Source organism: Ursus arctos, unplaced genomic scaffold, assembly GCF_023065955.2.
Source record: "Ursus arctos isolate Adak ecotype North America unplaced genomic scaffold, UrsArc2.0 scaffold_23, whole genome shotgun sequence".
Taxonomy (NCBI): Eukaryota; Metazoa; Chordata; class Mammalia; order Carnivora; family Ursidae; genus Ursus; species Ursus arctos.
In genome coordinates, this window is record NW_026622908.1 from 41,320,483 (window position 1) to 41,346,114 (window position 25,632).

The following is a 25,632-nucleotide window of genomic DNA, read 5'->3' on the forward strand; positions in this document are numbered from 1 at the left end:
ACGATATCTTCACACACACACACACACACACACACACACACACACACACACACACCCTGCTCCTCACTGAGTCCTGGTCCATGGTGCATTATATCAACTCTTGTCCCAGACTCCAGCTGACCTCCAACGAAAAGCACCTTGGCTTTCCTCCCACTAGTCTGCTCTCCATGAACCCGTGGTGACCCTGGCTCTGGCACCATCCACGATCCTGCAACCATCACGCCCGGTCTAGCTGTGTGGTCCTGGGCAAGTTCATCCCGTCTCTGGGTCTCAGCTTCCTCATATGCGATATGAGGAGGCAGACTGGGAGGTCCATGAGGGATTGCCCAACTCTAAACTCTAGATTATTCCCTCTTCTTTCAAAGGCCCTTAGTTTCAGCCGTGCAGAGTACAACCAGAGGTTTAAAGAACTGGCTAAAGCAAAGAGAATTGGAAAACACTTTAATTTATTTACCATAACACGTGTGCCAAGACTTGTGCTCAGCATCCTGGAGTGTGTCAAATACTAGCATAGTGTCTGTTTACATGTGTGTGAAAACCTGGGTGAAGGATTGGGGTTTCTCATCTCAGGCCCCTTACAGAGCTTGTCCTGAGTCTGAGCGAGAACCCACACCCCCACCCCAGCAGATACTGCACCTGAGCTCCTGCCTGGGAGAGGCAAGGAGCTATTTGGGAATAGCCTGGAGAGCTGACCCTGGAGAATCTCCCAGAGGTCTTGGTGTGGCTATGGGTGCCCCTCCAGCAGAAATCCCTGGGGGAACTGTTCCAGGCTTCTCCCCACCTGCAACCCACAGGTTCAGTTCCTTGGCACTGAAAACACTGCTAGGGAAGAAAGAGTCCACTTCCGGGATCCTGCTTGGCCTCTCCCCATCCAGGCTTGGACTCTGGACGAGGCCCAGCTAGGGCGAGGTTTCAGGAACTGCCGGGCTCTGTGGCTCTGGGAATCACAAACCAGCAGAAAGAGCTCCTCCCTTCTCCCAGCAGTAAACCTCCTCCCACCAGCCCCCAGTTTCTAGGACTTCAGCTCCTAGGATGCCTGGGCCAGGATCCCACTAGGAGAAAGAGGAGCAGATGGTGGTGTTTCGGGTCCCAAAAAAGACTGTGTGACCTTGGGCACATTGCATGGCTTCTCTGGCCTCTGTCTCCTTATCTAAAAAAGTGGAATGATAATCTGGATTTTGCGGAATGACCATGAAGTTGAAATAAGATAATGGTGGTGACAGGGTCTGGCAGAGTGCCGGGCAGCAGTGATGACCTTCTTTTCCTGGTGAAATGCTGGGCCAGCTGGTCAGCCAAGACAGGCAACCTCCAGTGGTAAGGGAGGAGGTGCCTGTGTGCTGAGGCTACTCCTTCAGCCCGAGGAACGGGCTAGCTCGGCTCCTGGGGATGGGTTAGAAGTGGACTTGAGCAGAGGAGAGCAGGGGGAAGGCCAGGAGTGGATGGGGGCTGGGATCCACGCCCAGCCCTTGCTGATCTGCTGCCGGTAACATCTCAGGCTTGTGTTCCTGACTGTGCAGGCAGGCCAGCCCCAGAGGCGCTATGAGGCCGTCAGGTGAGGACCCCAGCTTCCCTCTGGGGGGGTGCTCCATCACAGAGGGCTGTAGAGGGGCAGGTTGGGCTGGGGGGCCGGGCAGGAGGGTATCAAGCTTGGAGGAAGGCCTCAGCAGGCTGGAGCCAGTGGGTGAGGCTGACTGGACAGGGCTGGGGGACAGCTGGGGAGGGGGTACAGCGACCTCTGTAGAGCCAACGGACAGAGAGGGCAGAGGGGACAGGGGGAGGCCAGGCGAACTATGAGGCTGCGGATCTGGAGAGAGCCGGGGAGCCGAGGGAGAAGAGACTGGGGTCTGGAACAGGCCCAACTGCTCCTGGCAGCCATGTTGTCCATGGAGCATGGGGTCTGGGGGCCGCTCGGTCTGGCCCCAGCAGCCAGGGGTCACCGGAGCCAACCAGGTGGCAGAGTCCACGCGGCACAGGCGCTCATGCGCATGCAGGGTCCGGCCCCACCACACCAGTTCGGCCTGCAGGGCCTGGATCTCCTTCCGCAGCACGTGGTTGTGTTTCTCCAGGGCCTCGTGCTGCTGGGGGCAGAAGCAGATGGGTGGGGGAGAGATGTCAGCCAGCATGAGTCCTGTACCCCGCCCCCAGGGTCCTTAACTTAGGGGGAAAGGTATACCGCCACCCAAATGTCTAAGCAAGGGCCCCTTGGCTCCTCTCTGGCCGGCTCTCCACAGCCACCCAGCCCCTCTTGCCCATTCTACTCCTACTGGGGTTCATTTTGGCCCGCTCTCCATCCTCAGACCAGTCCCCTGAGTCAGCGGGTCTCCACCAGCTGGCCACCTCCACTCACCTGAGAACTCCACCAACCTCCTGACTGGGGCACCCCTGAAACCCCTCCATTCTCTTGGCCCAGAGGAACTGTTTGGCAATTACAGGATCAACTGTACATTCAAGTCCTTCAAAGGCTACCACGCCTCCCTGTGCACAGTAGCCCCAGCTCACACCTCTGGCTCTATCTCTCTGACTTCTGCTCCCCTTAGCTTCCTGGCCCTCCAATGGACTCTGCTTCCCCACCGCATTTCCTGTCTCCCGTGCCGGCACACTCCTCCAGCACCTCCTCCCTTGGGCTAATCCTGACGTGGCCTTCTCAGGACAGCTTGCCTTCTCTGCCTTGCACACGTTTAGCTGCTCCGTGCCCTGTCACACCTCCCCAGTGCCCAGAACTGACTCACCGAGGCACCGTGGGAGGAGCCCTGGGTGGTGTTTCACAGGGTGGCAGCACCAGAATGTTCTATTCGGCACCCCTGAATCAGCATCTGGTAGGTTCTGTCCTGCTGGACTCTGGGTTCTGAGAACCCGCTGACAGTGTGCCGTTCTAAACGACCATTTACAGTGACAGCAATGAAAGAACTTTCTTTCCACGCTCCTAAGGCTGAGTGACTTCGTCTGGTTCGCTCGCCTACCTCACCCCTTTTGTGGGCAATTTTGATTTATCTTTTACTTATTTTCCTTTTTTCATTTATGTGAAAGCAAGAGAGTCTGGTGAGTGGGGGAGGTGCAGAGACAGCAGCTCAAGCTGACTCCTTGCCGAGCACAGGGCCCTAGCACCTGCCCCCGACACGGGCTCCACGTGGGGCTCGATCTCATGACCCATGGGATCCCGAGCTGAAACCAAGAACCAGACGCTTCACCCACTGAGCCGCCCAGGCGCCCCTTTTGTGGACAGTTTTTAAAAGGATAAGCCACAAGGGTGTTTTACATAAAAATGTTACTGAGGGCATGAACTTGAAATTCTAAGAGGCCTCAAAACCACCAGCAGCCCTATCTCCAGGCTGCTCTCTGCATGTGGAATAATATTCTTAAAACATGGCATTAGGTCACCTCTCACCTAAATTCTCCAAAGGCTTCAATTCACCTCTAGAAATGGAGTCACTCACTGGTTCACTCCTTCGTTCACTTGCCACCTCTAGGCTGCTCACGTTTCCTCCTCAAGGAAGGCTCCCCCCGTTAGGTTTCCGTCACCCCACCCTCCCCGCTCCCTTGCCTCTTCCCTGATGGATTTGGCCCCACAGCGCTTATCACCAGCTGACATCCCAAATCCCTCATGGATAGTTTATTTGTCTGTCTGGCTCCCCCATGAAAATATGAGCCCTGGAGAGTGTGGGGTAGGCTTTTGTCTGCTGTGTTCACAGCGTATCGCCAACGCTGAGAACTGTACCTGTCACACGGGGGCACTCAGTAGGTCTTTCTGGAAGGAATGAACACATGAATGCATGAAGTCTCTACCCTGCCAGGTGGGCACCATCCTGGTCCTCACTCACACATGCCCACACCAGTGCAATTCCATTTGCCGGCGATGCCTTTTCCTACCTTCATCCGTTTGGAAAACTCCTATGCATCCCTCAAGACCCGCCCAGGCTCCATCCCCATTATCACCCTGATGCCACCACCTGTGTGTTGCCCCACCTGTGTGCTCCTAGAGCACTTCATTCTGACTCTAACACCCGCTCCACGGGGCACGACTGAGTTCCTTCTATTTGGTGGGCACTGTTCCAGGTGATGGGGAAACAGCAGGGAACAAAATAGCTCATGGTGCTTCCGGTCTGGTAAGGGGGACAAGCAACAGGTCTCTAAATACGTAAGTTCAGGGCTAACAAGAAAAATAGCGCAGAGTAACAGGTCTAGCTCTTTAGACCATGTGGTTTAGAAAGGCCCTTCTGGGGAGGTGACATGTAAACCAAACAACTGGACAGAAGTGTGAATCTAGGCAGACGGTGGTCTGAGGCTAGAAGGAACAGTCCCTGCAGAGCCCCAGGGCTGGATGCGCATGACCAGTGAAGGTACGTGGAGAACAGGGTGTTAGGGGAGGAGACAGCATGGGGCCTTTGGCAGGGAAGGCTGTGAATTTCACTCAGCATTGTAAGGATTAAAGTGTAAGCACTTTCCCAAGGGCCAGGTCCTGAGCCCACTCTGAATCCTTTCCCTGGGATGGAACTGGTGATGTCCTTTCTCTCTGCACGGAGGAAGAAGAAAAGCTCCAAGGGTCAGTTACCATCCAAGGTCAAGTTACCATCCACAGTGAAGAGGCAAGTACAACAGAGCCCTCCCCCACCCCACTGGGCTCCTTGGCCTCCTTTAGTCTCCACAAGGGTCCTGCCAGTGGGCAGGGATTATTGTCCCCGTGTTTTGGATGAGGACAGTGAAGCGGCGAAGGAAGTGACTTACAGCTGTGAGTGCCACGGCTGGGACTCTAAAGCCAGCCCATCTTAACCCTGAACCAGTTTCTCACAGGGTGAGCGCTTGTCTCCTCTCCCTAAACCCAGGGCGCCTCAAGGGCAGGGCTGGGCCGCAGACACACCTTTGTGTCCCCAGAGCCCAGCGTGTGTCTGGCACAGTTTGTACTCGGCACCTCTCTCAAGCTCAGACCTGGAGACATATGGCAGTGGAGGGGGAGCTGCTCACAGGCATGGAGCTAGGGCTGGGGGGAGGTGGCAGGGCCAGGGAAGTGGAGTCAGGCATCCCCCACCTGGTGCAGGGCGTCCGCCTTGTCCGTGTGCTTCTGCCGGCTGCGCTGGGCGGCTGCACGATTCTTCTGTTTCTTCTTCAGCCTCTGATGCTCCTCGAGGTCCTGCAGGGTGTGAGGCAGAGGGCTCAGGGGTCCCGGCGGGTGCTTGCCCCCTCTGCCCAGGCCATCTGTAAAGCCACACCCTCCCCAGTTCAATTCCCTGAGGGTCTCCTGTCTCCTGGAGAGCCCCTCTGCCTCCCTGGGCACCCACACGGCATCGCTTGTTGGAACAGCTGCCTCACCCACACGTCCTGCTCACAGCTCACAATGGGGGAGGACACCCGGAGAAGCCCAAAGCTTCCGTTCGAAGGCAGGCAGAACTGACTTCACACCTACACTCTCCTTAGCAGCCGCCCAGCTCTGGGCAAATCACTCCCTTCTCGAGCCTCGCCGCCTCGTCTGCACGAGGGCTGTGAAGCCGGCGTGAGCTTCGTCGGCAAGGGCAGGGCCAGGGTCCAGTTTGGCTCCATGAGCCCATGCCCAGCCCGGGCCCGAAGCTGATATTCAGTGACTCAACAGGTATTTATGAAGCACCTACTGTGTGCCAGGCGCTGAGCCGGTGGCGGGGGATGGAACAGCAAATCAAACGGGCAAAAATCCCTGCCCTCATGTCGCTGACATTCTAGTGTGGCGGCAACCTGGAATGCGTGAGTGGACCCAAAGCTTCCCAGCAGGGCCCCTCCCCCTCCCCTGGACCCCACGTTAGGGGGTCCATGGAACTTAGGACCCAAATGCCCAAAGTTTTGGAAGGTCGGGCAAGAGAGAATGTTAGACACCCCACAGCCCAAATCCCCCTTCTCCTAGGTCACTCTGGGGGTGTGTTCTGACTCTACGGAACTCAGACAGGACCCTGCCCTCCCAGCTGAGAACTCCGTGCTGCTCGGGTCGTGGTCACAAGAGGCCCATTCCAGGTGCTGGGAGGGCCAAGAGACAGGAGCCTGGGGAAAAGACCTTCACTTGGCAGAAGGGGGTGGGCTTCTGGTCCTTGGGTCCTGGGAGAGGAGCAGGGCCTCCAAGGGGAGCCAAGCCAGAGAATTTGGGGAAGGACGAGAATGCTCCCATAAGGGCAGTGAGGGGAGGGCGGGTTAGGAGACAGCACTATTCAGAAGCCACGTCCTAAACGGGAGCCTGGCTCTGCAATACGAGAGTAGGGAAGCCCTCATGTCAATCACCTGGGGAAACCGAAGCCCAGAGAGAGGATCTGCGGATCCCACGGGCACACCGCCCATAAGTACAGAGCGGGGACTAGAAGCTCTGACCACGTCCCTCCCTGCCTGGGAACCGGGGACGCTTGGCCATATTCCCCTTCTCAACCCCTGTCCCTGGTTCCCTGTACTCACCGTCCTGGTCAGCAGCCCATTGCCCCCACAGAGGTGCATGGCTTAGGCAGGGGGCGGGCAGAGGCTCAGTTCGGGTGTCCCTCTGCCACGGTGACCTCCCAGTGCCCTCTGGGGGCCCAAGGAAGTGGCAGCTCTTTAAATCACCGGTGACCACTCCGCCCCCAGCAAACCAAGTTTCAGTTTCTTCTAAAGCCACCGGCTGCTCAGAATCCCTGGCTCGGGTTGGCTCACGTGGCTGGAATTTCCTAACGCAAACTGGCCTTCCGGTTGGGCCCCTTTTCTGGAGGGAGAACGACGGAGGGTGGCCAGAGGAGGGGAGACCAAACGCCTGTTATGGGGAGGGTGTCCTGGGAAAGGGAGGGCAAGGGGCCAGGCACAGAGCCAAGAGGCGAAGCCAATGGGGAGCCGAGGGCTCATGTGGGTCACGGGAGAGCCTCTGAGCTCGGGAATTGCCGGCGTGCGGGTTCGCAGCCCACCTCCGGCCTGTCGGGGCTGCGCAGCTTTGAGAACGTGACTCACCCTCTCTGAGTCTTAGTTTCCTGGTCTCCAAAGGGTGTAGGGGGATGGTACAAATAGCTACTCACAGCTTCACAGAGGAACCAAGCAAGATGATACAACCACCCCCAAACCCTCTGAGACCAATGTTGAGGCAAGTGTGCAGAAATAAGCGATAGCCTTTAAATAGGAGAACAGATGGATAAATCACTGTGTTTTCATTCAACAGACCACGCAGCAGTAGAGGGAGTGGTGTCTAGCGGTTAGGAGAACAGCTTCCAAGCTAGGTCACTTGGGGACATAATTTCACCTTTGTGGGGCGCCTGGGTGGCTCAGTCGGTGAAGCGTCTGCCTTCGGCTCAGGTCGTGATCTCGGGGTCCTGGGATTGAGCCCCGCATCAGGGTCCCTGCTCAGCGGGGAGCCTCCATCTCCCTCTCCCTCTCCCTGCTGCTCCCCCTGCTTGTGCTCTCCTGCGCACTGTCTCTCTCAAATAAATAAATAAATAAATAAAATCTTAAGAAAAATAATTTCACTGTTCTTTGCCTTTGTTTTCCAATCTATAAAGTGGGGATGAAAATAATTCCGTCGGGCACATGAAATGAGTTGAGGTGGGCAAGGCACCGGCAACCATGCCTGGTACAGAGGAAGAGTTCAGCAAGTACTTGCAACTCTGATCTTCTGGGCGATTCAGAGCTGCACGGAGCATCGAGCTTGAGCCCGTCACGTCCAGTTGTTTGAAAATCACTAGCTGCACGGAGGTCTGCACAACACCATTTCTGTAAGGTTTAATCACATGGGTTCGCAAATATGTAATAAAAGTGTAAAAACGTGCATGTGAATGAGAAACACGAAATGCAGAATGTGGGGGTGTGGGCGCGCCGCCACACAGGGTTTTCAGTTGTGTCTGTGGTGTTTTGTGACTTAAATTCTGATGATATTATTATCTACACGTTGAGGTATACCTGAAATATTTCCTTTTTTTTTAAAGTTTTGTTTTGTTTTTTTTTTTGTGAGAGAGAGAGAGCTGGAGACAGGGAAAGTAGCAGCCTCCCCACTGAGCAAGGAGCCCGATGCAGGACTCGATCCCAGGACCCCGGGATCATGACCTGAGTTGAAGGCAGGCACTTAAGCGACTGAGCCACCTAGGCGTTTCTGAAATGTTCCCTAATAAAAACCTCTATTAAAGACCTAGGAAGCCCTGAAGCCTCAGGCAAACGTGCATGGTTGGTGTATCTCTAAGGAAGACCATGCACGGAAGGGACATCTGTTTGGGGGACAGAGCAGCCGGTAACTCAGTCCGAGAACAGCATAGCAACTGATATGCGGTGCCCAGGGTCCCATGGTCTGGTGACTAGAGCACCTGGGGACTGTGCCTGAGTTCCGAGGGCTCAAGGCTGGTGGTGTGGGATCACAGGCATGGCAAACAGCGTAGATGGGATCTTCTGACAGGTAATGGTGTCCTGCAATGCTGCCTCCGAGTTTCTTAGAAAAGAGCACAGCATCCGCCATGCGGTGATCGATTAGTGATGTCTGTCCTGAGTGGGGCTGGGAGAGGGACCACCTCCTGCTCTGCCTAGAATTGGGCACGAAACCAGTCTGGACTTTAGAGTCAGACTTCACTCTGATACTTGGCACGCAAAGGTCCATGACCTGGAGCCTCAATGTTGTCACATGTACGCTGTAGATGCCAACGAAATCATACTTATTTTACAAAGTTGTTTTGAAGATGGAAAAGAATGAGCTGAGAAGCAAGCTGTAAAGTGCTATCCCACTAGAATCCACTGCCATGGGTGAGATTAGTGGGAACGCAGGATTAATGAAGGCCCGTAATTTTAAATGCCCAGGTGGGTGGGATGGGCATGACAGCGGGGCCCGGCCCTCCCTGCTTGAAAGGGGCCTGGGAGCAGAGGCCGAAGTGGGGCACCCCACGCAGCGGGGCTGCCTCCATGTCTCTGGATGATTGTTATTCCTCAGAAACCAAGAGGGCCAGGTCATCTTGCCTGAGGCGGGCACCGAGGGGGCTCATTAAGCCAGTCCATGAGCATAGCACATGAGGTCCACAGGGAAGGATCGGGGAAGCCACACACATGATGTAACTAAGAAGAGACAAAGTCTGTGGGGCAGGGGGGTAGTGGCTAGGGCCCAACTGCTCCCCACCACAGCCCCCAGCCCCAGACCTGGACCCCCAGTCTTCCCCTCTGCAGACCCCAGCTTTGGGTGGAAGGGAGACGGCAAGTGTGCCTGTGGCCCCTCTCAGGAGGCCACAACCCTGGAGGAAGTCTGAAGGAGGCCGCGTTTATGGCTGGCTCTCCCTGAGGCGTGGCAGGGGTGAGGGACTCAGAATTGGTAATGTTTAACCATGAACGGTGGTGCGTGCCTTCCCCCGGGAGGTGGACGCCCTTCCAGGCTGGCAGGGCAGGCTTCAGGGTCAGCCAGTGCAACCTCTCTCTCTTAGAAGGTGAGGAGACTAATGCCCAGAGAGGCCAGCGGGGGCAGAGCAGGAGGGAGGACGCACCTCTCTCCTCCGCCCTGAGCCCTCCTCCACAGCCAGTGCGAAGGGCCTGGCCCTCTAGCTCAAAGCCCGCAGCCCCCGGGGGGGGGAGGCTGGGAGGCCTCCCCAGACCAGGGCTAGGGAGTGAGCTCTCGGGCAACAGGGTCGCTTCCTGTCTTACTCTCTGAAGTATCGATCCCCTGACTCCACAGAAGAGTGTTCAATTGAATAAATGAATGCTAGTCCCGCAGACAGCTTGCCAGAAGCCCCCAAAAGCTTCCTGGATGAGTAAAGAGACTTCTGCCTTACTCATTCCTACAGGACCTGCCTTGGGTTCCTGGGGGTCTCTCCTCAACCCACCTCCTCATTTTACCAGTGAGGAAACTGAGGCACAGGGAGGCTACAGTCACACAGCTGGTTTGGGAGATGCCCTGTCCCAGTTCCTTCCACACCTTATGGGCTTGGAGAGATGATGGGGGTCTCCAGTTGTTCAGGAATGAGGACCCTCTGTCCGCCCCCCCCCCCCCGCTCTGTGCACCCCTCATTTGAGGCCTGGTCTTCTCAGGACAGCAGAGAAAGAGGCCAAGAGGGTGGGATGGGGCTGAGGCTGGCTATGGACTTCCCACTTGCCACTGAGGATGGCCTGCGTGGGAGCAAAGCCTCAGCTGCTACCAGTTCACACCCATCCAGGGTGTGAGACACACACTGAGCACATCAGCGTGGGGGGGCCATGGCAGCAGAGGCCACTTCCTCCTGGGGAGACCAGAGAAGGCCTTCCAAAAAAGAAACTCTTTAGCAAGGACATTGAAGGATAAGCAGGCTCCCTCCCGGGACCTGGAACTTGATCTCGAGCAAGTCACTTAACTCTTCATGCCTCTTCTGTCAAATGGGCACAGTGAGACAAGGATCTGGTGAAGTAATGTATGTCAAAGGCTTAGAACAGTGCCTGGCACACAGAGAGTCACAGGCACTCAATAATTATCTGATAAATTTTTGTTCACATAACCAAAGGCTTGTATTTTATTTCATTATTATTACGTATTTTAAGAAAAAAATGATGGAAGGGCGCCTGGGTGGCTCAGTCATGTAAGTGTCTCCCTTCGGCTCAGGTCATGATCACGGAGTCAGAGTCTTGGGATTGAGCCCCGAGTCGGCTCCCGGCTCAGTGTGGAGTCTGCTTCTGCTCCCATCCCTGCTCCCGCTCTCCCTCTCTCTCTAATAAAAAAATCTTCAAAAAGAAAAAAAAAAAGAAAAAAAGAAAAAATGGTGGAGTACATGAGGGATGAGGTGTTTTTTTTTTCCCCTAATGAAATACCTTTTTAGGGGTACCTTTTTAGGGGAGCCACCTTTTAGGGGTGGCTCAGTTGTTAAGCATCTGCCTTCAGCTCAGGGCGTGATCCTGGAGTCCTGGGATCGAGCCCCACGTCGGGCTCCTCTGCTGGGAGACTGTTTTTCCTCTCCCACTCTCCCTGTCTGTGTTCCCTCTTGCTGGCTGTCTCTCTCTCTGTCAAATAAATAAATAAAATCTTTAAAAAAAAAAAACACTACCTTTTCAGTGGGGAAAAAAAAGTATTAATAAAAGATGGGGAAATTAGGATTCTCTGGATTCTTAGTTTTCTCAGTGATCTAACTCAAGCTGAAGTTACTGACAAGTCTAGAGCAGACCAGCTTCAGGCACAGCTGGATCATGACACCCAAACCATGTCATCAATGTCATCAGGGGCCAAGGTCTCACCCTCGCTTTTCTAGTAAGATGGCCACAAGGAGGGCGCATCCCTCCACCCCCTGCCACTTTCCCAGAAGTTCCAATAAAGGGCCACCACTTGGGTTTGTCTTAGGTCATGTGGCTATTCCTGACATCAGTCACTGTGGCCAGGAGATAAGGTAGGATAGGCAAGGCTGGGGTCCCAGGCCCATTCTGGAGCCCAGGAGAAGGGGTCGGCCCCGTCTTAACCCTAGGGACTAGGGGTGAGGGAAGGGCAACCCCCACAGAGCTGTTGGCGGGAGAAGAAGGAACGGATACTGGGCTGACGCCACCCCCTTGGCTCAGATTCAGATATGAAGAAGCTGCCACTGGCGGTCCATCCCTTGGCGGAGTCACATTCCCAGGTGGGATGGACTCCATGCCCCCACGTCTCTGACACGAGCCCTGCACCCTCTCTTTCCATTGCTTCACGGGGACTCACGGGTGGGAAAGTGGAGGCTTGCTCAAGGGCAGATTCCAGATGAACCGAATGCTGGGCAGGGACAAGGGCAGCAACATGGTGGGGACTCCCCAGGGCCAAGGGAGGAACGGACTGACTTTCACTTCAGCACAGCACCCTGGGAACACTCATCCAGCTGCAATCTGCAAATAGTCGGGCTTCCCAGGAACTGCGTGACTTCACCAGGGCTCAGTGACGGCGTCACTGCTCAGTTGGCAGTGGGAGCTGGGGCAGGCGCCAAGCCCTCATTCTGCCAGGCCCTCTGCTGCCCCCAAAGCTCTGTGCTTCCGACTCTCTGTCCCTTAAACATACACATCTTTCCAGAAAGCGGACTCAAACTTTTGGGAGCAGACAGGGAGTATAAATAATCAACAGCTGAGCGCTAGAGTCAGCAAACCTTCCGGGCCTTTGCAGGATGTGGCCCTGGTGACCGCAGCTCCTGGATTTTCCAGGTGGTCCAGGTGGTCCAAGTCCCGACAGGCTAGGGGTCAAATCCCTCTGCCACTTCCAGCTGTCTGACCTTAGACACGGCCTATGGTTTCTCTGGGACTCAGTTTCCTTGTCTGTAAAATGGGGATAATACCCTTGCTTTGCCAGAGGGGTCATGATGACGGAAACCACGTATGGAAAGCAGTCACCGGGGACTCCTGGGTAGCTCAGTGGGTTAAGCGTCCGACTCTTGATTTTGGTTCAGGGCATGATCTTAGGGTTATGGGATCGAGCCCCAGGTCAGGCTCTGTGCTCGTTGTGGAGTCTGCTTGAGATTCTCTCTCTCCTTCTCTTTCCCTCTGCCCTTCCCCCTGCCCACACACTCTCTCTCAAAATAAATGAAATAAAATCTTTAAAAAAAAAAAAAAGAAAGGAAGGAAGGAAGGAAGCAGTCACCAGCAAGTTCCCTCTTGTCCCAGCGTCCCTGGCTGGCTCTCCCTTGTCATATCTCCACTGCGTGCTGCAGATCGCGGAGAAGCTCAGGCTGGGTGCCCTGCTGAGATTCGAGACACTGGACAGGAAGGACTGTCACCTTGGCCTTTGTGGGAGCCTTTCCACTCCCCAAATGGCTCCCCCTCATTTTGTCTTTGGTGTTGGTTCCCACAAGAGCTCTGAGCGGCTAGTGGAGGGAAACGGCCAGCCAGGGTCAGGAGCAAGAGCCTGGAGGGCCGAAGTGGGGTGGGATACACAAGCCCGACTCAGCGTGGCCAGTGTCTCCCACGCAAGAGACAAGGGAGCACTTTCCTTGGCTGACCCATCCCAAGTACTGTACCGAGGGCGCCGAGAGCTTTGTCAAGGCAGGTTGGCCCTGAGTCGTGGTCAGAAGATTCTGGAGATTGTCCATCCAGTCTCCTTGCTTTATAGGTGGGGAAAGTAAGGTTTGGCGAGAGGAGGATGGGGAACGCTCCTCCTTCCTGTGGAGAAAACCCGCTATGGGTCTGTAGGGGAGAGACTGCTGACCCACGGTCAAGCACCCATGAGGATGGGCCCTCCCACAGGTTCTGGGGCAGGGGCCCTGAAGCCCAAGGGGATCCCCATGCAGAAGAAACCTAGGAAACTGTCCCAGGAAAGCTGGATACACTGACAGCTCATGTGCTATCAGGCACGGGGCCTCGGGCTGCCTTGTGCCCTCTCTGGGGCTCAGTTTTCTCATATGTAAAATGAAAGAATGTGACAACTCACCTTTCAGGGCTCCTCTTGACTGGCTGGAGGCTGGGGCCAGATGGAGGCCTTCTGGGAGACGGACCCCTTGCAGCTTGGGAAGCCCATGCCATTTGAGAGAACAGAGGAGGCTTTCTTTCTTTCTTTCTTTCTTTTTTTTTTCCTTAAACAACAGACATTTATTTCTCACAGTTCTGGAGGCTGGGAAGTCCAAAATCAAGGAGCCAGTTGATTTGGTTCCTAGTTGGGGCACTCTTCCAGTCACATAGACAGCTACCTTCTGTGTCCTCACCTGGTGGAGAGCAACAGAGGAGGCTTTCTATCAGACAAGGGGACACTAGACTGAGGGTGGGTACGTGGGCACGGGAGGCCTGGGCCCTCTCCTGGCACTGTCACCTGCCTGACTCCCACTCTAGGCCTCAGCTCCCCTGCTGCACCATGGTGGGGAGGGGGGTGCCCAGGAGATGCCCTTTTCAGTGTGGGCCTGCTCTGGGAGTTGGCATCTGCGGGATCTCAGCAGCCAAGGTCGGGGCCAGGTCTGTCTTGGTCTGGAGGCCAAGAAGCCTGGTGGTTAAGACCAAGGTTGACAGGGCTCTGCTGCTTTCTGGCAGAGTGAGCTGCAGAGTTAAGGGACCCTTCTTACTCAACAGATTTTACCGAGCATCCTGCTGTAGGTGCTGGGAGACATCTGCTTAAAAAAAAAAAAATAGGGGTGCCTGGGTGGCTCAGTCAGTTAAGAAAAGAATTGAAGATAGGGCGGTGACTGGGAAGTATGGGTTTGGGGCAGTGGGAGGAGTAGGTGATGGGGGCACAGAGCCTCGTGGGCCACTCATGCAGGACTTACAAGCTGCTGGAGACCTCGGGCTCTAACTCTGGGAGATACAAGGGAGCACCCAGAGACAGGGGACGGCTTTGAGCAGAGGAGGGACAAAATCTGGGCACAGGATAAAAAGGTCCCTCTGCTGGGGAGAAGAAACAGGAAAATGGCAGGTGGAAAGGCTGCGGCTGTGACTGGGCCGGTGGAGCTCAACTGTCAAGGGAAGAGCAGAACCTGCCTCTCGGGTTGCTGAGGGAAGGCATAGCCACTGTGTACCCCACCAGCCCCTTCACCCCGCCAGGCCCTGTGGCAACGAGAAGCCTCAGCACAGCCTGGCTCTTGAGGATGCCACAGGCTCAGGTGAAGTGGGCGTGGACATGTTTGTTGGAAGAGCTTGGGTTCTCAAGTCCTTTCCCCACTCCTAAGGTTCTGGAAAAGCCTGAGGATGCCATGTGCCCTTGGATGGATGACGCAGGTCTTTTCGTCATCTGTAAGTTGGAGAGGCTGCCTCCTCTGGCTCCCACATGAGGCAGCTGGGCTGAGGCCAGGAATGAGGATGCGTGAACACTCGGGCTTGCCCTGTGAGGCATTTGGCCGTGGCCAGCACCTCGAACACACCCACTGGGGACAGGGCCTTTCCCGGATCCTTACGGTTTCCAGGAAGACCAGGGGTGGGAGTACCAGGACAGAACTGTGATCTGTAGGCCATGGCCATTCCAGTGATTAGGCTGCACACTCAACCTTCCAGCTCTTTGTTTACTGATTAGTAGGACACAGCCCACACTTGGGTATGCTGCCACCAAGTGCCAGCTGGTGCTTCTGTCATATGCCTGTGCTCCACAGATGTGCCTCAGCAGGGAGAAAAAAATGATTTCTCTTATCAAAGCTGTGACTTTAAACAACGTCCATGAGCATTATACCTCAGAAGAATCAAATAGAAAATTCATTTAGAGCAAGCTTAAAAATAAATATTTATATACACAAATAAATAAATAAAATACTTAGGTATGGTTCTTGCCAGTGCTTAATGACCAGCAATTTAATTAACACAGGGTTTTCCCTGACCTGCTGTTGCTCCAGGATAAAAAGAGTTCTGTTACTTTTCTTTTCTGATTATAAAGGCCGTACACGAAATGTGTTGCTGACTCAAAAAGGCGACACCTCTTACAATTAAAATTATACTGCCAAAATTTCCTCCCCAAACATTGGGTAAACAAGCATGCCTTTTTAAAAGGCACTAGAGTTCTGTCCTCGAGCTACAATCCACTTACTTGGCCTCAAGAAACTCTCCCTTCAACAGCAGATTTCACAGCTGTTAAGATTTGGTATTTCAATTTCCCGATTCTTCTCTCTGGTGAATATATATATATTCAGTTATATATAGCTACAGCTCTATAGATCTTTCCAGTTTTCTTCCAAAGGTATTCCCGAAAGATTTTACTTCCTTAAGAGCACCCTTTCTTCCTTTCAATGAGACAAATGAAAATACTGCTTGTCATTCGCTAGGCCCCTGCACTGGTCTTTAAAAGCCCCTCCGCCCCTCCTCTCCACCCTCCAATCTAGATTTCTAGCTACAGGCAATTATAATTTTTCAAAGATTTTATTTATGTATTATTTATTTTAGAGAGCTAGAGAGCGAGAGAGAGTATGCATGTGTGTGATGGGGGGCGGGGGGGGGGAGGGAAAGAATCTCAAGCAGACTCCACACTGAGATTATGGCAGGAACCCAAACCAAGAGTCCAACGCTTAACCGACTGAGCCATCCAGGCGCCCCCAGGCAATTATTATTCAAAAGTTAAATACAGGGCCGCCTGGGTGGCTCAGTTCGTGAAGCATCTGCCTTGGGCTCAAGTCAGGATCCCGAAGTCCTAGGATCGAGTCCCACATCGGGCTCCTTGCTCAGCAAGGGAGTCTGCTTCTCCCTCTGCCCGCCGCTCCCCGTTAGTGCTCGCTCGCTCTCTCCGACAAATAAATGAGTGAAATCTTCAACAACAACCACAACAAAAGTTAAATACAGTTACATCCTGGCCCACTATTTCAGAGCTTCCAGGTTTTTTCTGGTTTGTTCTTTTATTGCTATCCATTATAATCCTACCCTGTGGCCCGTGGGAAGCTACAACAGCTTGCACAGGGCAGGGCTTTCATCCTGATATTTAAACAAGGATTTCAGTACTAGTCGTAGTCGTAAAGTACAACAATCCAGATGTGCTCAAGGTAATAATTATTTAACAGTTGAACTGCAGTGATCTTCAAACTTTCATGATTAGGACTCTCGCTAAGAAGTAGACATGTATATATAAATATCTAGATTTTTCAACAAACATGACTAACCTTTCATCCACGGGCAAAGGCAGCAATATTGTCTAGTCTGTTCATTCCACATAATTTTTTGGCTAATGCTGTTAGGTTGAACCATATGAAACTGACATCTTTGTAGTCAAAATGGTCAAATATGGGCGATTTCATGGGGCTCAACTAATTTGTGACACTAAAGTAGTTTCACATTCTGTTTAATGGGCTGCATCCCGTAGGAAAACGCTGTTTCGTGGGTCGTTGTTGTTATTGCTATTTTTAAAATTAAAATGGGATTGAAATGTTTGTTTTCACTTAACATGGCATGACATCTTTCCATGCAAGTACGTTATGCTCCATCTCACCTTTCTCAAAAGCTTCATGGGATCTACCACATAGGCGTACCCCAGCTTAGGTAACTGATCCCCACAGAAGGCACTTAGATTTTTTCCCAATTTCTTGTTGTTCCAAACCCTGGCACAGTGAACTTCCTTGTCATAAATGTTCACGTGCTGGTGCCGGAGCTGGAATTTCTGTAGCACAGACTCCTGGAGGCAGGATGGCAGGCATCTTGTGATCTTAACTGTGTCTCAAAGCCTTTGAATAGGAATTAGGCTCACTGTCTTCCCTTGGTGTGTTTGGTGGAGGGTAAACAGTACTGACCGAGGGGGCTCAGCCAGGCACCCTGTTCTATCCATCCCTCATCTGTCCACAACCTTCTGCTGCAGGACTGCAAGCTCAGGCTTGCTCCAGACTTCTCCCTCTCTAGACCGACACTATGGAGAACCCCTGAAAAACAGGGCATTTTACTGTCAACCAAACCTGAGTTTCCACTGTTGCCCAAGCTCCTTTTAAATTCTCTGGACTTCACTATCACGTCTACGAAAAGGAAACAAACCTCTCAGGGTTGCCAGGAAGATGAAACAGAAAACGTGGAGTGCTTTATAAACAAGTCACAGAAATCAGCCATTATCTTCAGCTCGTGCAGGGCTGTTCTTTCCCAAGCGGAAGAGAGGAAGAGAGAGGCTACTCTGTGTTGTCTACTCACATTTACCCCCTAGTGGGCTGGGGGAAGGGCTCTACGTAAGACAAGAAGTTTCGCTCACCTTGCTGAGTTTACAATTTGCCTAGTCCCTGCCCTCATTTTCTTCACTTCTCCAGGACTTGAGGGCTGAGGTAAAGAACCAAATTCTTGGACAAAGTCATTCATTGGACAACAGGTATTTATTGAGTACCTACTATAGGCCAGTCACGGTGTACCTCAATATTCTCACTGGCAAAATGAAAAACAGTGCTTCTCAACGGAGAAACAATGGGCATCCTGGGCGGGACAATTCTTTGTGCGGGTCTGCCCCCTGCTCTCTAAACCACAGGGGCTGTACCTTGCAATTGGGACAACCTAAAAATGCCCCCGCACATTTCGAAACGGCCCCTAGGGGGCACTTTCGCCCGCGATGAAGAATCCCCGACCCACCCTCGAAGAGTCCAGAGACCGGGAAAGGGGGAGGACCTCTAACTGGCAGGTTTAGGATGCTGGCGAGGTCCAAGACGGGCAGGATCTGGACCATGTTTCCGGGGAACGGGGCCTTACATTGGCCCCCGAACGAGCTTGTCAACCTCCTTGGGGCTACGGATTCCGACTCCTGAGTCAGAACTCCTGCTTCCTATGCAGCCAAGACACAACGCGGGTTTCTGTTCCCAGACGAGCCTGGGTTCCTGAGGAGGAGGGAATGGCGGTGCCCTCGTTCCCCAAGCCTTCGGGAAGCGAAGGGTTAAGGCAGGTGGCGCCCCAGAAGCCCCCGGCGCCGCTAGAGGGACCAACTCGGCAGCACCGCGGACGGCTTCGCGGTCACGTGGGAGCGAGGGCGGGACCAAATGAGAGGCCGGCCAATAGGCTGCGCTGTCGGTGGGCGTGATAGCCAATAGGAGCAGGGAGAGGGGTCCCGGGACTAGGAAGAAACGGCGGCCGGGAGGGGGCTACAGGGACCATGGGGCTTCTGACCATTCTGAAGAAGATGAAGCAGAAAGAGCGGGAGCTGCGACTGCTCATGCTGTATCCTCCTGGACGCCGGAGCCGCGAGGGTAGCGGGGGGACCCCGCTGGGCGGGCGGTGCCAGGCGCCCCCTACCGGGGGCGGGGTCCGCGGCCGGCGCGTACCAACTGCCCATTGTGCGTCACGCACGTGGGCCCTACCAATCGCCCCGGCGGGGGGCCGGGAGGAGGCCGTACCACCGGCTCGGGGCCGGGGGGGGGGGGGGACTCCGTTCCCAAGGCCAAAGGTGAGGGCCTAAATGCCCAACGGCCGGACCAGACGTCCCTATGTAAGGGGGGAGGGGGTCCTGGAGGCGACTCGGATGTCACCACCCGTCGGTCTGGCTCGAGCGTGAGGCCGCTGTCCTCCTTGGCTCTGACCTTCCTCCCCCCGTCCGAGGGTGCCAGGCCCCGGCCCCGCCCTCAAGGTCGGAATCCCGGGGGCGTGCGGGCCCCGCCCTGCGCTCCTAAGGGAGGCGGGTGTAGACGCTGGGGGCTGTTTGTCCGTGTGTCCAACTCTCCACCTCTGTGGACGCACTGCTGGTCGCTATCCCCCCAACCCCTGCCCGCAACTGACGGCTTGTAGGCCCGAGTGCCCCGCCGACCTTCTGAGTCCGGTTAACGGGCGCCTGCGCTCGTCTCCCTTTCTTTGTGACAGGCCGTGTCAGGATTCTGCAATGCCAGAGCTGGGCGGGTCTCACCCGCAGCTCATCTAGCAGGGCAGAGAAGACATTTAAATAGGCAGATAACTTGATAGTACTCACCTCGTGTCTGGTTTAAAGAGCTCAGAGAATTCACTCATCCGCTTAAATATTTATTGAGTGCCTACTAAGTGCTAGGCACTGTCCTAGGGGCTGGGGTAAAATAGCAAAACAAATCCTTATCTTCATGGACGGTCTATGATGCGGTGGGGGGAGCGATGTTAACAAAGCAAATAGGTAAAATGTATAGGATGCATGAAGAAGAATGCAGCTTAAACAGGTCAAAGAAGGCCACAATGGGAAAGCGACCACTGAGTAAAGACAGGGAGGTGAGGGATGAACCATGTAGATAATCTGGGGAAATTTGTTTAAGCAAAAGGATCGGCAAGTGCAAGGTCTGGAAGGAGGAACTCAGCTGGTGTCTTAAAAGAATGCCAAGGAGGGCCATGTGGCTGGAGACAGTGCAAGGAGAAGATTAGGACAGAGAGGGGACGGAAGAGCCTCCTCATGTAGGGTTTTTGGCTTTTCCTTTAAATGAGAATTGCCGAGGGCACGTGTGATCTGAGATGAGTTGCTGCACCGCCGGCAAGACAGGATGGTGGCTTGGACCAGGATGGAAGCAGCGAGGTGATGGAAGTTGGGGGACCTTTTGACCAGAGCCCCAGCAGGCATTGCTGCTGGATTGAACTCGAGTGTAAGAGGCAGAGTGAAGTCAAGCTGACTTCTAGGTTTTTGGCCCGAGCAGTGCAAAGAACGAGGAACCACTTGCTGAGATGGGGAAGGGGGCAGGGAGCAGGTTCAGAAAGATGGGACCTCAGGGTTTGACCATACAAGATGCCTCTAAGACATCCTGTAAATGTCAGATGGGCAGCTGGATAGAGGAACTGAGCCCAGGGGAGCAGCTGGGTGGGATGTGTGCATTTGGGAGTCATCAGCATAAAGATGGTATTTGAAGGCGTGATCCTGGGTGAGAGCGCTAAGGGATGAGAGTGGACGGAGGAGAACTGAGGCATACCTGGATAAGAGGTCAGGGCGAGGGGAGCCAGGCAAGGGATTGGAGGTAGGGGCAGGCCCCTCTGTGAGGTGCTGCTGATGGAGAGGAAGAGGGGGGCTGAGGACTGCCCACACAGCTGGAGAACAACTTGAGATCTTTAGAGACCTTGGCAAGAGCAGTTTCAGGGAAGCAGTGGGAACAACAGTCTCATGGGTTCAAGAAAGAGCAGGAGGACAGAAATGGGAGAGGGTGAGTATGGACAGCGGTTTGGGGGAGATTTGCTATAAGGGGTAGGAAATAAAGGAATAAGTAGAGGGGAAGAGGGACCAAGTGAGGGTGTGGTTTGCTTCTCCTAAGGTGGGAGAGACACCAGCTTGTCAGCTGATGGGAACCATCCAGTGGATGGTGAGCTTGTGGGGTGAGAGGGGCAATCGGAGCGAAGCCTTGGTCTCTGGAGAGTTTTTGTCACCCTCATTCTACTGGTTTGAGTCACCTGGGCCCCGTCCCAGCTGCAAGCCCTCTTAAGTGTTGCAAGGATGGGATGGGGGAAGGTTTTCTCCAGCTGCTGAACTCACCCATTTGTTTGCACACTCACTTAGCAGCGAAGGGTTTAGAACATTCCAGAAACAGAAAGGTGAGGGTGGCTCCCTCCAGATACTTGCTCTCGCCCTTCACTCTATCTGGAAGACTCTTCCCTCAGTCCTTTGAAAAGCTGGCTCCTTGTAGTTTGGGCCTCAGCTGGAGACCCTGAGAGAGCTCCTGCAGCCGCCCCCTCCGAAAGCCTCTTAGTTGTGTTTTTTACACAACCCAGGAGCTGACGGTGCCTTGTTTCTCATTTGTTTGCACTCTGTGGACGGTCTCTGTACTAGAGCAGAAGCCGCACAAGGGTGGGGACTTCGACTCTGGGGTACCCCCGGCACCAGAAGAGGGCCCGGCACGTAGTAAGCATTCAATAAATACTGTAGAGTAACTTAGGAACCTTTGGTTAGTTAGAGATGAGAAAATCTTTATTTCTCGATCCTTTCCCACTTATTGTGGACCAATAAATTGTGTGTCAGGCACGTGCTCAACTAATTTGATACGTGGTAGGAAATGACTCGTTCCCTAAAAGAGGGGCCATGGGATGATGTCACCACCCTGCAGAGCACGGGGACTTCTCCTTAACCTGCCGCGCCCCAGCGGCCTGGACAACGCTGGCAAAACGACCATCCTCAAGAAGTTCAATGGCGAAGACATTGACACCATCTCCCCGACGCTGGGCTTCAACATCAAGACGCTGGAGCACCGAGGGTGAGCGGGGACCCTGCGGTGGGCTGGCCCCGAGTAGGGCAGGGAGCACGGGTGAGGGGCCAGGCTGACCCTCTCGCCACCCCCCTTCCTGCCCAGATTCAAGCTGAACATCTGGGATGTGGGTGGCCAGAAGTCCCTGCGGTCCTACTGGCGGAACTACTTCGAGAGCACGGACGGCCTCATCTGGGTGGTGGACAGCGCCGACCGCCAGCGCATGCAGGACTGCCAGCGGGAGCTCCAGAGCCTGCTGGTGGAGGAGGTGGGCAGGGCGCCTGGCTGAGCAGGGGAAGCCAGGCTTCAGCCACATCCGGGCCCCAATACTTGGTGCCCGTACGTGGATGTGCGAACACCTTCCTCAGCGGATTCCCCGAGGGGCCCCTGACCCCAGAGGGACACCTAGGGCGGGGTCTCTTTCTTCACAGAGCCCTCACCGTGTGCCCAGCACCCTAGGGGAGGCAGAGACCACCTGTGTGCTTGGTACCAGAGAGCCCCACAGTGCTGGGGGCAGGACATGCTATGAAACCTGGCCCAAAACACTTTCCTTTAAATAAAATTTTAGATTTACAGAGAATTTGCAAAGATAGTGAAGAGATGTCCCATATACTTTTCATCTTCCTTCCCCTAATGGTAACATCATAGGTACCAGCGTGCATTTGTCAAAACTAAGAAATTAACATTGGCAAGTTATTCTTAACTACAGGTTCTATTTGGATTTCATCAGTTTTTCCGTTAATATCCTTTTTCTGTTCCAGGATTTGATTCAGGTTACTACACTTGCATTTAGGTGAAAACCAGGACGCTTTCAAGAACGAAAGAGGGACTTGTTAATAATTATGCAGGGAAAACAGGCATAAACAGGACTGTTCTGGGCACACAGGGATGCAGTCACCTGGTCTAGCACTAGCCACCTCTAGGGGGTGTCCAGCAGGTCCAATGAGATCATGGCTGTCCATGCTCAGCCCTGGCCTAGCACCTCAAGGCCCTTTATCGGGCCCAGATCCACCTACCTACCCGGAGGGACTCCCGGTCAGAAACACACGTGGAAGTAACTGGAAGCAGAGGCAGAGTGAGGCCCGGCAGGGTAGTGAACAGCGAAAGCGCTCCATGACCTTGGAAGAAGGAAAGATCACTCCCAGCAGACCCCATGGCCCCGGACGGTTGCATTCTTTGTGCAGGTCAGGTCATCACATGGGAGCAGTCTAGAACCAGAGGGCTCTGGGATCATCTTGTCCATCACCCCCTCCCCATTTATGGAGGAAGAAACTGAGGCATGGAGGAGAGAGGTGCCCACTGGGCCCCCGCCTAGGGCTCCCTCCCTCCCCCCGCTCCCACGTATGGTTGGATTCACAGGCCACGTCCACACCGCCTACCCCACTTGGGGCTCTCCTATCACCCTGGGGCCTTGCCCTGATTTTCCAGATTGATCTCTGACCCCACCTGCTCTGGGTGATCAGAGGAGGGGCCGGGCTGCCCTCTGAGCCCCCACACCCTGCCCCACCCCTGTTTCTCTCCCCCAGCGCCTGGCTGGAGCCACCCTGCTCATCTTTGCCAACAAGCAAGACCTGCCCGGAGCACTGTCCTCTAACGCCATCCGTGAGGTGAGTCCAGGCCTTAGCATAGGCCCATGGAGGAAAAGGGGCGCACGTTTCTTGGTTAAGTTATTTAAAAAGCGTGTATTAGCTCCTCTAGCGTGGCAGGGCCTATGCAGGACACGGGAGAGTGCGTGATTAATAAGAGCTAGTTGTGCCCTACCAGCGGGGGGAAGGCAGACATGCAAACGTTACCCTACAGGGTGACAGCAGCCGGCCAGTAGTGAGTACTTGCTCTGTGCCAGGCTCCTGGTGTGGACAAACTCACTCAGTTCTCACCCCAGCCTCCTGAGGGAGGAGCCGTTACGATCATTCTGCAGCTGGCAAAGCAGGTTTAGAGAAGCGAGGTCACGCGGCCGGTAAGCCGACAAGTCAGGATTTCAGTGCAGGCCTGTGGGACCCACATCATATCCTGCCTCCTGCTCTGGACCGTGAGCACCAGAATGAGAGAGGATGGGATTAGAATCTTGGTTCTGTCACTAGCTGCGTGGACGTCTGTGGGGCGCATAGCACAACGCCCAGATCCTAGCAGGTGCTCAGGAGCCCGGGTTGCTCTGCTGTTAACTGGGGGTAGTGCTGGCATGGTGGTGAGCACGGAGCCCAGGTGCCCTGAGGTGCGGACAGATCTTCACCAGGGGCCCAGGGAGACTTCTGAGAGCCTGGAAGGAGGCACGGCTTTCCCCTGGGCCAGGAGAGGGAAGGGACTCTGAGTGGCAGGGCCTGTGGTCACCGGGGCCCACCACCCTCTCCCCCTTGCCCCCCAGGCCCTGGAGCTGGACTCCATCCACAGCCACCACTGGTGCATCCAGGGCTGTAGCGCCGTCACCGGCGAGAACCTCCTACTCGGCATTGACTGGCTCCTGGATGACATTTCCAGCCGCATCTTCACGGCCGACTGAAGCACTCCAGATGCCCCCCACCTCACAGTCCAGCTCCCCCCACCCCAGCCCTCGTCAGGCACCATCCATGGGGGAATGGGAGTCAGCCAGCCTGACGAACACCCCCGACCCCACTCCGTAACCTGCTGTTGCTGCTAATGCCGCCCACTGCTGCTCTGTGGCCAGCCGGCTCCCGTGGCTGGAGGGCTGCCGCCCTGGCTTCGCCCTGGCTCCCGACCCAGCCCGCCTGCAGCTGCCATAGCGAGAGAAGAGGGCTGGGGCTGGGAGGGGGCTGCCTCTGCTGCTACCAAGGCTGTGGGCCTCATCCTTTGCTCAGCTGTGAGAATAAACCGTTCCTTGTCCCAATTCCCGGGGGAGTCATTTGTTGCTTCCACAGCTGTACGAGACCACCAGGAGCCCCCAGGGTAGCAGGGCACCGAAAGGAACAGATCATTCCAGTCAGAGGGTTCACTGCTGCTGTGTCAGAGGGACACACGAAGAATTACAGAAGCACAGGACAGGGCAGCAACTAATTCCATTTGGAAGAGTCCAAGCAGGCTTCCCGGAGGAAGTGACATTCACGTTGGGCGCGAAGGCTAAGTAGAAGTTCTCTGTGTAGAGGAAGGGGGTGGACGGTTTACCAGAACAACTGCTGCCCTTAGAGTGTGAATAAGAAAAAGGGACCAGGCCCCCCATCAGGGCTCATGATCTGCTGAATGGAATATGGGCAGCATTTCATCTCCCAACTCCCCACCGTAGCCAGGAACCCGCAGGCAGTGGACTACCTACACAGATGTGTGGGCGGCGCTGGCTCAAGCAGAGGGACCCACGTGACCTGACCTGACCAAGAAATGAAGCTCAAGGGCTCTTGGGAAGTGGGGAGGAGAGAGGACTCGGGTGTAAGGACATGCGCATCAAGCAGGGCTTGCTAACTGAGCAGAGCAGGGAGGGGTCCTTCTCTGAAGACTAAGGCGCTGTCTGAAGCCAGGTGGCCCCGCAGGTGGCCCGACAGATGGGGGTCTTCATAGGGCCCCCTGCTCTGGTCCTACCGGTGGCAGCTAACTCTGCCGGGTTCTGTTCGAAGCTCTCCCCGCTATCATCACATCCGAGAACAGCCCTAAGCAGTACGGACTCTCCGGATCCCGTCTATGGGGGAACTGAGCCTCTGGGCGGGAGGTTACGTGACTTGCTCAAAGCCAGCCAGCTATAGGAAGTCGGGGAGCTGGGATTTGGACCCAGCACATGTAACTGCTACACCGTACTATTCCAGGTTTTTGTCTCTCTGCTCAAAGCTCAGATGGCAGAGAGGAGGCCTAATGTGTCCAATGAGGAAAGAGTAGTTTTCCCAAGGAAAAGGCGAGGGAGAGACAGATTTGCTCCTAGATTGGCACCAGGATCCCTTCCTGGAGAGGTACACAGACACGTGCAAAATCTGGGCTCTGTTAGGATGGAAGAAGGGAAACCGATGTTGGGTAGAAGACAACCTTAGAACATAAACTGTCCGTCAGTGTGGAAAATTAAAACCACCTGCCCTGTCCTCTGCTCAAGACAGACACGGTCGTCCCCGTGCTACCCAAACCCTGTGGTGAGTGAACCCACCCAGGCTCCAGAGCCAAAGCCCAGCCCACTCCCTGGATGATGCTGAGCAAGCGCCTCACGTTTGTGCCTCGGTGTCCCCATCTGGGGAAAGATAAGGCGCCCACCTGCTAAGGGTGGGACAAGGACCAAACGGGTGGGTGTCTTGTGTGTCGCAAGCAGAATGTTAGCCATCATGTTCATTATTTGAACCGGCAGGAG

The 25,632-nt window shown here is 54.8% G+C and overlaps 2 protein-coding genes across 6 annotated transcripts; one reads left to right on the forward strand and one right to left on the reverse strand.

Annotated features, from left to right (window-relative positions):
• Positions 1–429: 429 nt before the first annotated feature.
• Positions 430–18,528, reverse strand: BATF2 (basic leucine zipper ATF-like transcription factor 2). Of its 5 annotated transcripts, none has more exons than XM_048217598.2 (4): positions 18,355–18,528; positions 15,332–15,411; positions 13,265–13,535; positions 430–5,125 (listed from the first exon to the last, which is right to left on the reverse strand). In XM_048217598.2, the coding sequence occupies exon 4, from the start codon at positions 2,121–2,123 to the stop codon at positions 1,392–1,394; it is 732 nt and encodes a 243-aa protein (XP_048073555.1). In that variant the 5' UTR covers positions 2,124–5,125; positions 13,265–13,535; positions 15,332–15,411; positions 18,355–18,528; the 3' UTR covers positions 430–1,391. The 5 variants fall into 5 exon arrangements, 4 of the variants coding, with proteins under 4 accessions (XP_048073555.1, XP_057173408.1, XP_057173407.1 ...); XR_008961105.1 differs by lacking the exons at positions 430–5,125; positions 15,332–15,411 and adding exons at positions 10,380–10,617; positions 10,719–10,893; XM_057317425.1 differs by lacking the exon at positions 15,332–15,411.
• ARL2 (ADP ribosylation factor like GTPase 2) lies at positions 18,276–24,201 on the forward strand. The gene is made up of 5 exons (XM_026483285.4): positions 18,276–18,405; positions 21,258–21,368; positions 21,465–21,627; positions 22,886–22,966; positions 23,722–24,201. Exons 1-5 carry the CDS (start codon positions 18,341–18,343, stop codon positions 23,854–23,856), a joined length of 555 nt encoding a protein of 184 aa, XP_026339070.1. The 5' UTR covers positions 18,276–18,340; the 3' UTR covers positions 23,857–24,201.
• Positions 24,202–25,632: the final 1,431 nt, after the last annotated feature.

Bases quoted from the DNA above. Each gene is read 5' to 3' on its own strand.
- ARL2 (XM_026483285.4), top strand. From the start codon at position 18,341: ATGGGGCTTCTGACCATTCTGAAGAAGATGAAGCAGAAAGAGCGGGAG. The intron at 21,628-22,885 runs GTGGGCAGGGCG...TCTCTCCCCCAG, and splicing joins AGAGCCTGCTGGTGGAGGAG to CGCCTGGCTGGAGCCACCCT. The intron at 22,967-23,721 runs GTGAGTCCAGGC...CTTGCCCCCCAG, and splicing joins CCTCTAACGCCATCCGTGAG to GCCCTGGAGCTGGACTCCAT.
- BATF2 (XM_026483283.4), bottom strand. From the start codon at position 6,441: ATGCACCTCTGTGGGGGCAATGGGCTGCTGACCAGGACG. The intron at 5,126-6,402 runs GTGAGTACAGGG...CACACCCTGCAG, and splicing joins ATGGGCTGCTGACCAGGACG to GACCTCGAGGAGCATCAGAG. The intron at 2,079-5,023 runs GTGGGGGATGCC...TTCTGCCCCCAG, and splicing joins AGGCGGACGCCCTGCACCAG to CAGCACGAGGCCCTGGAGAA.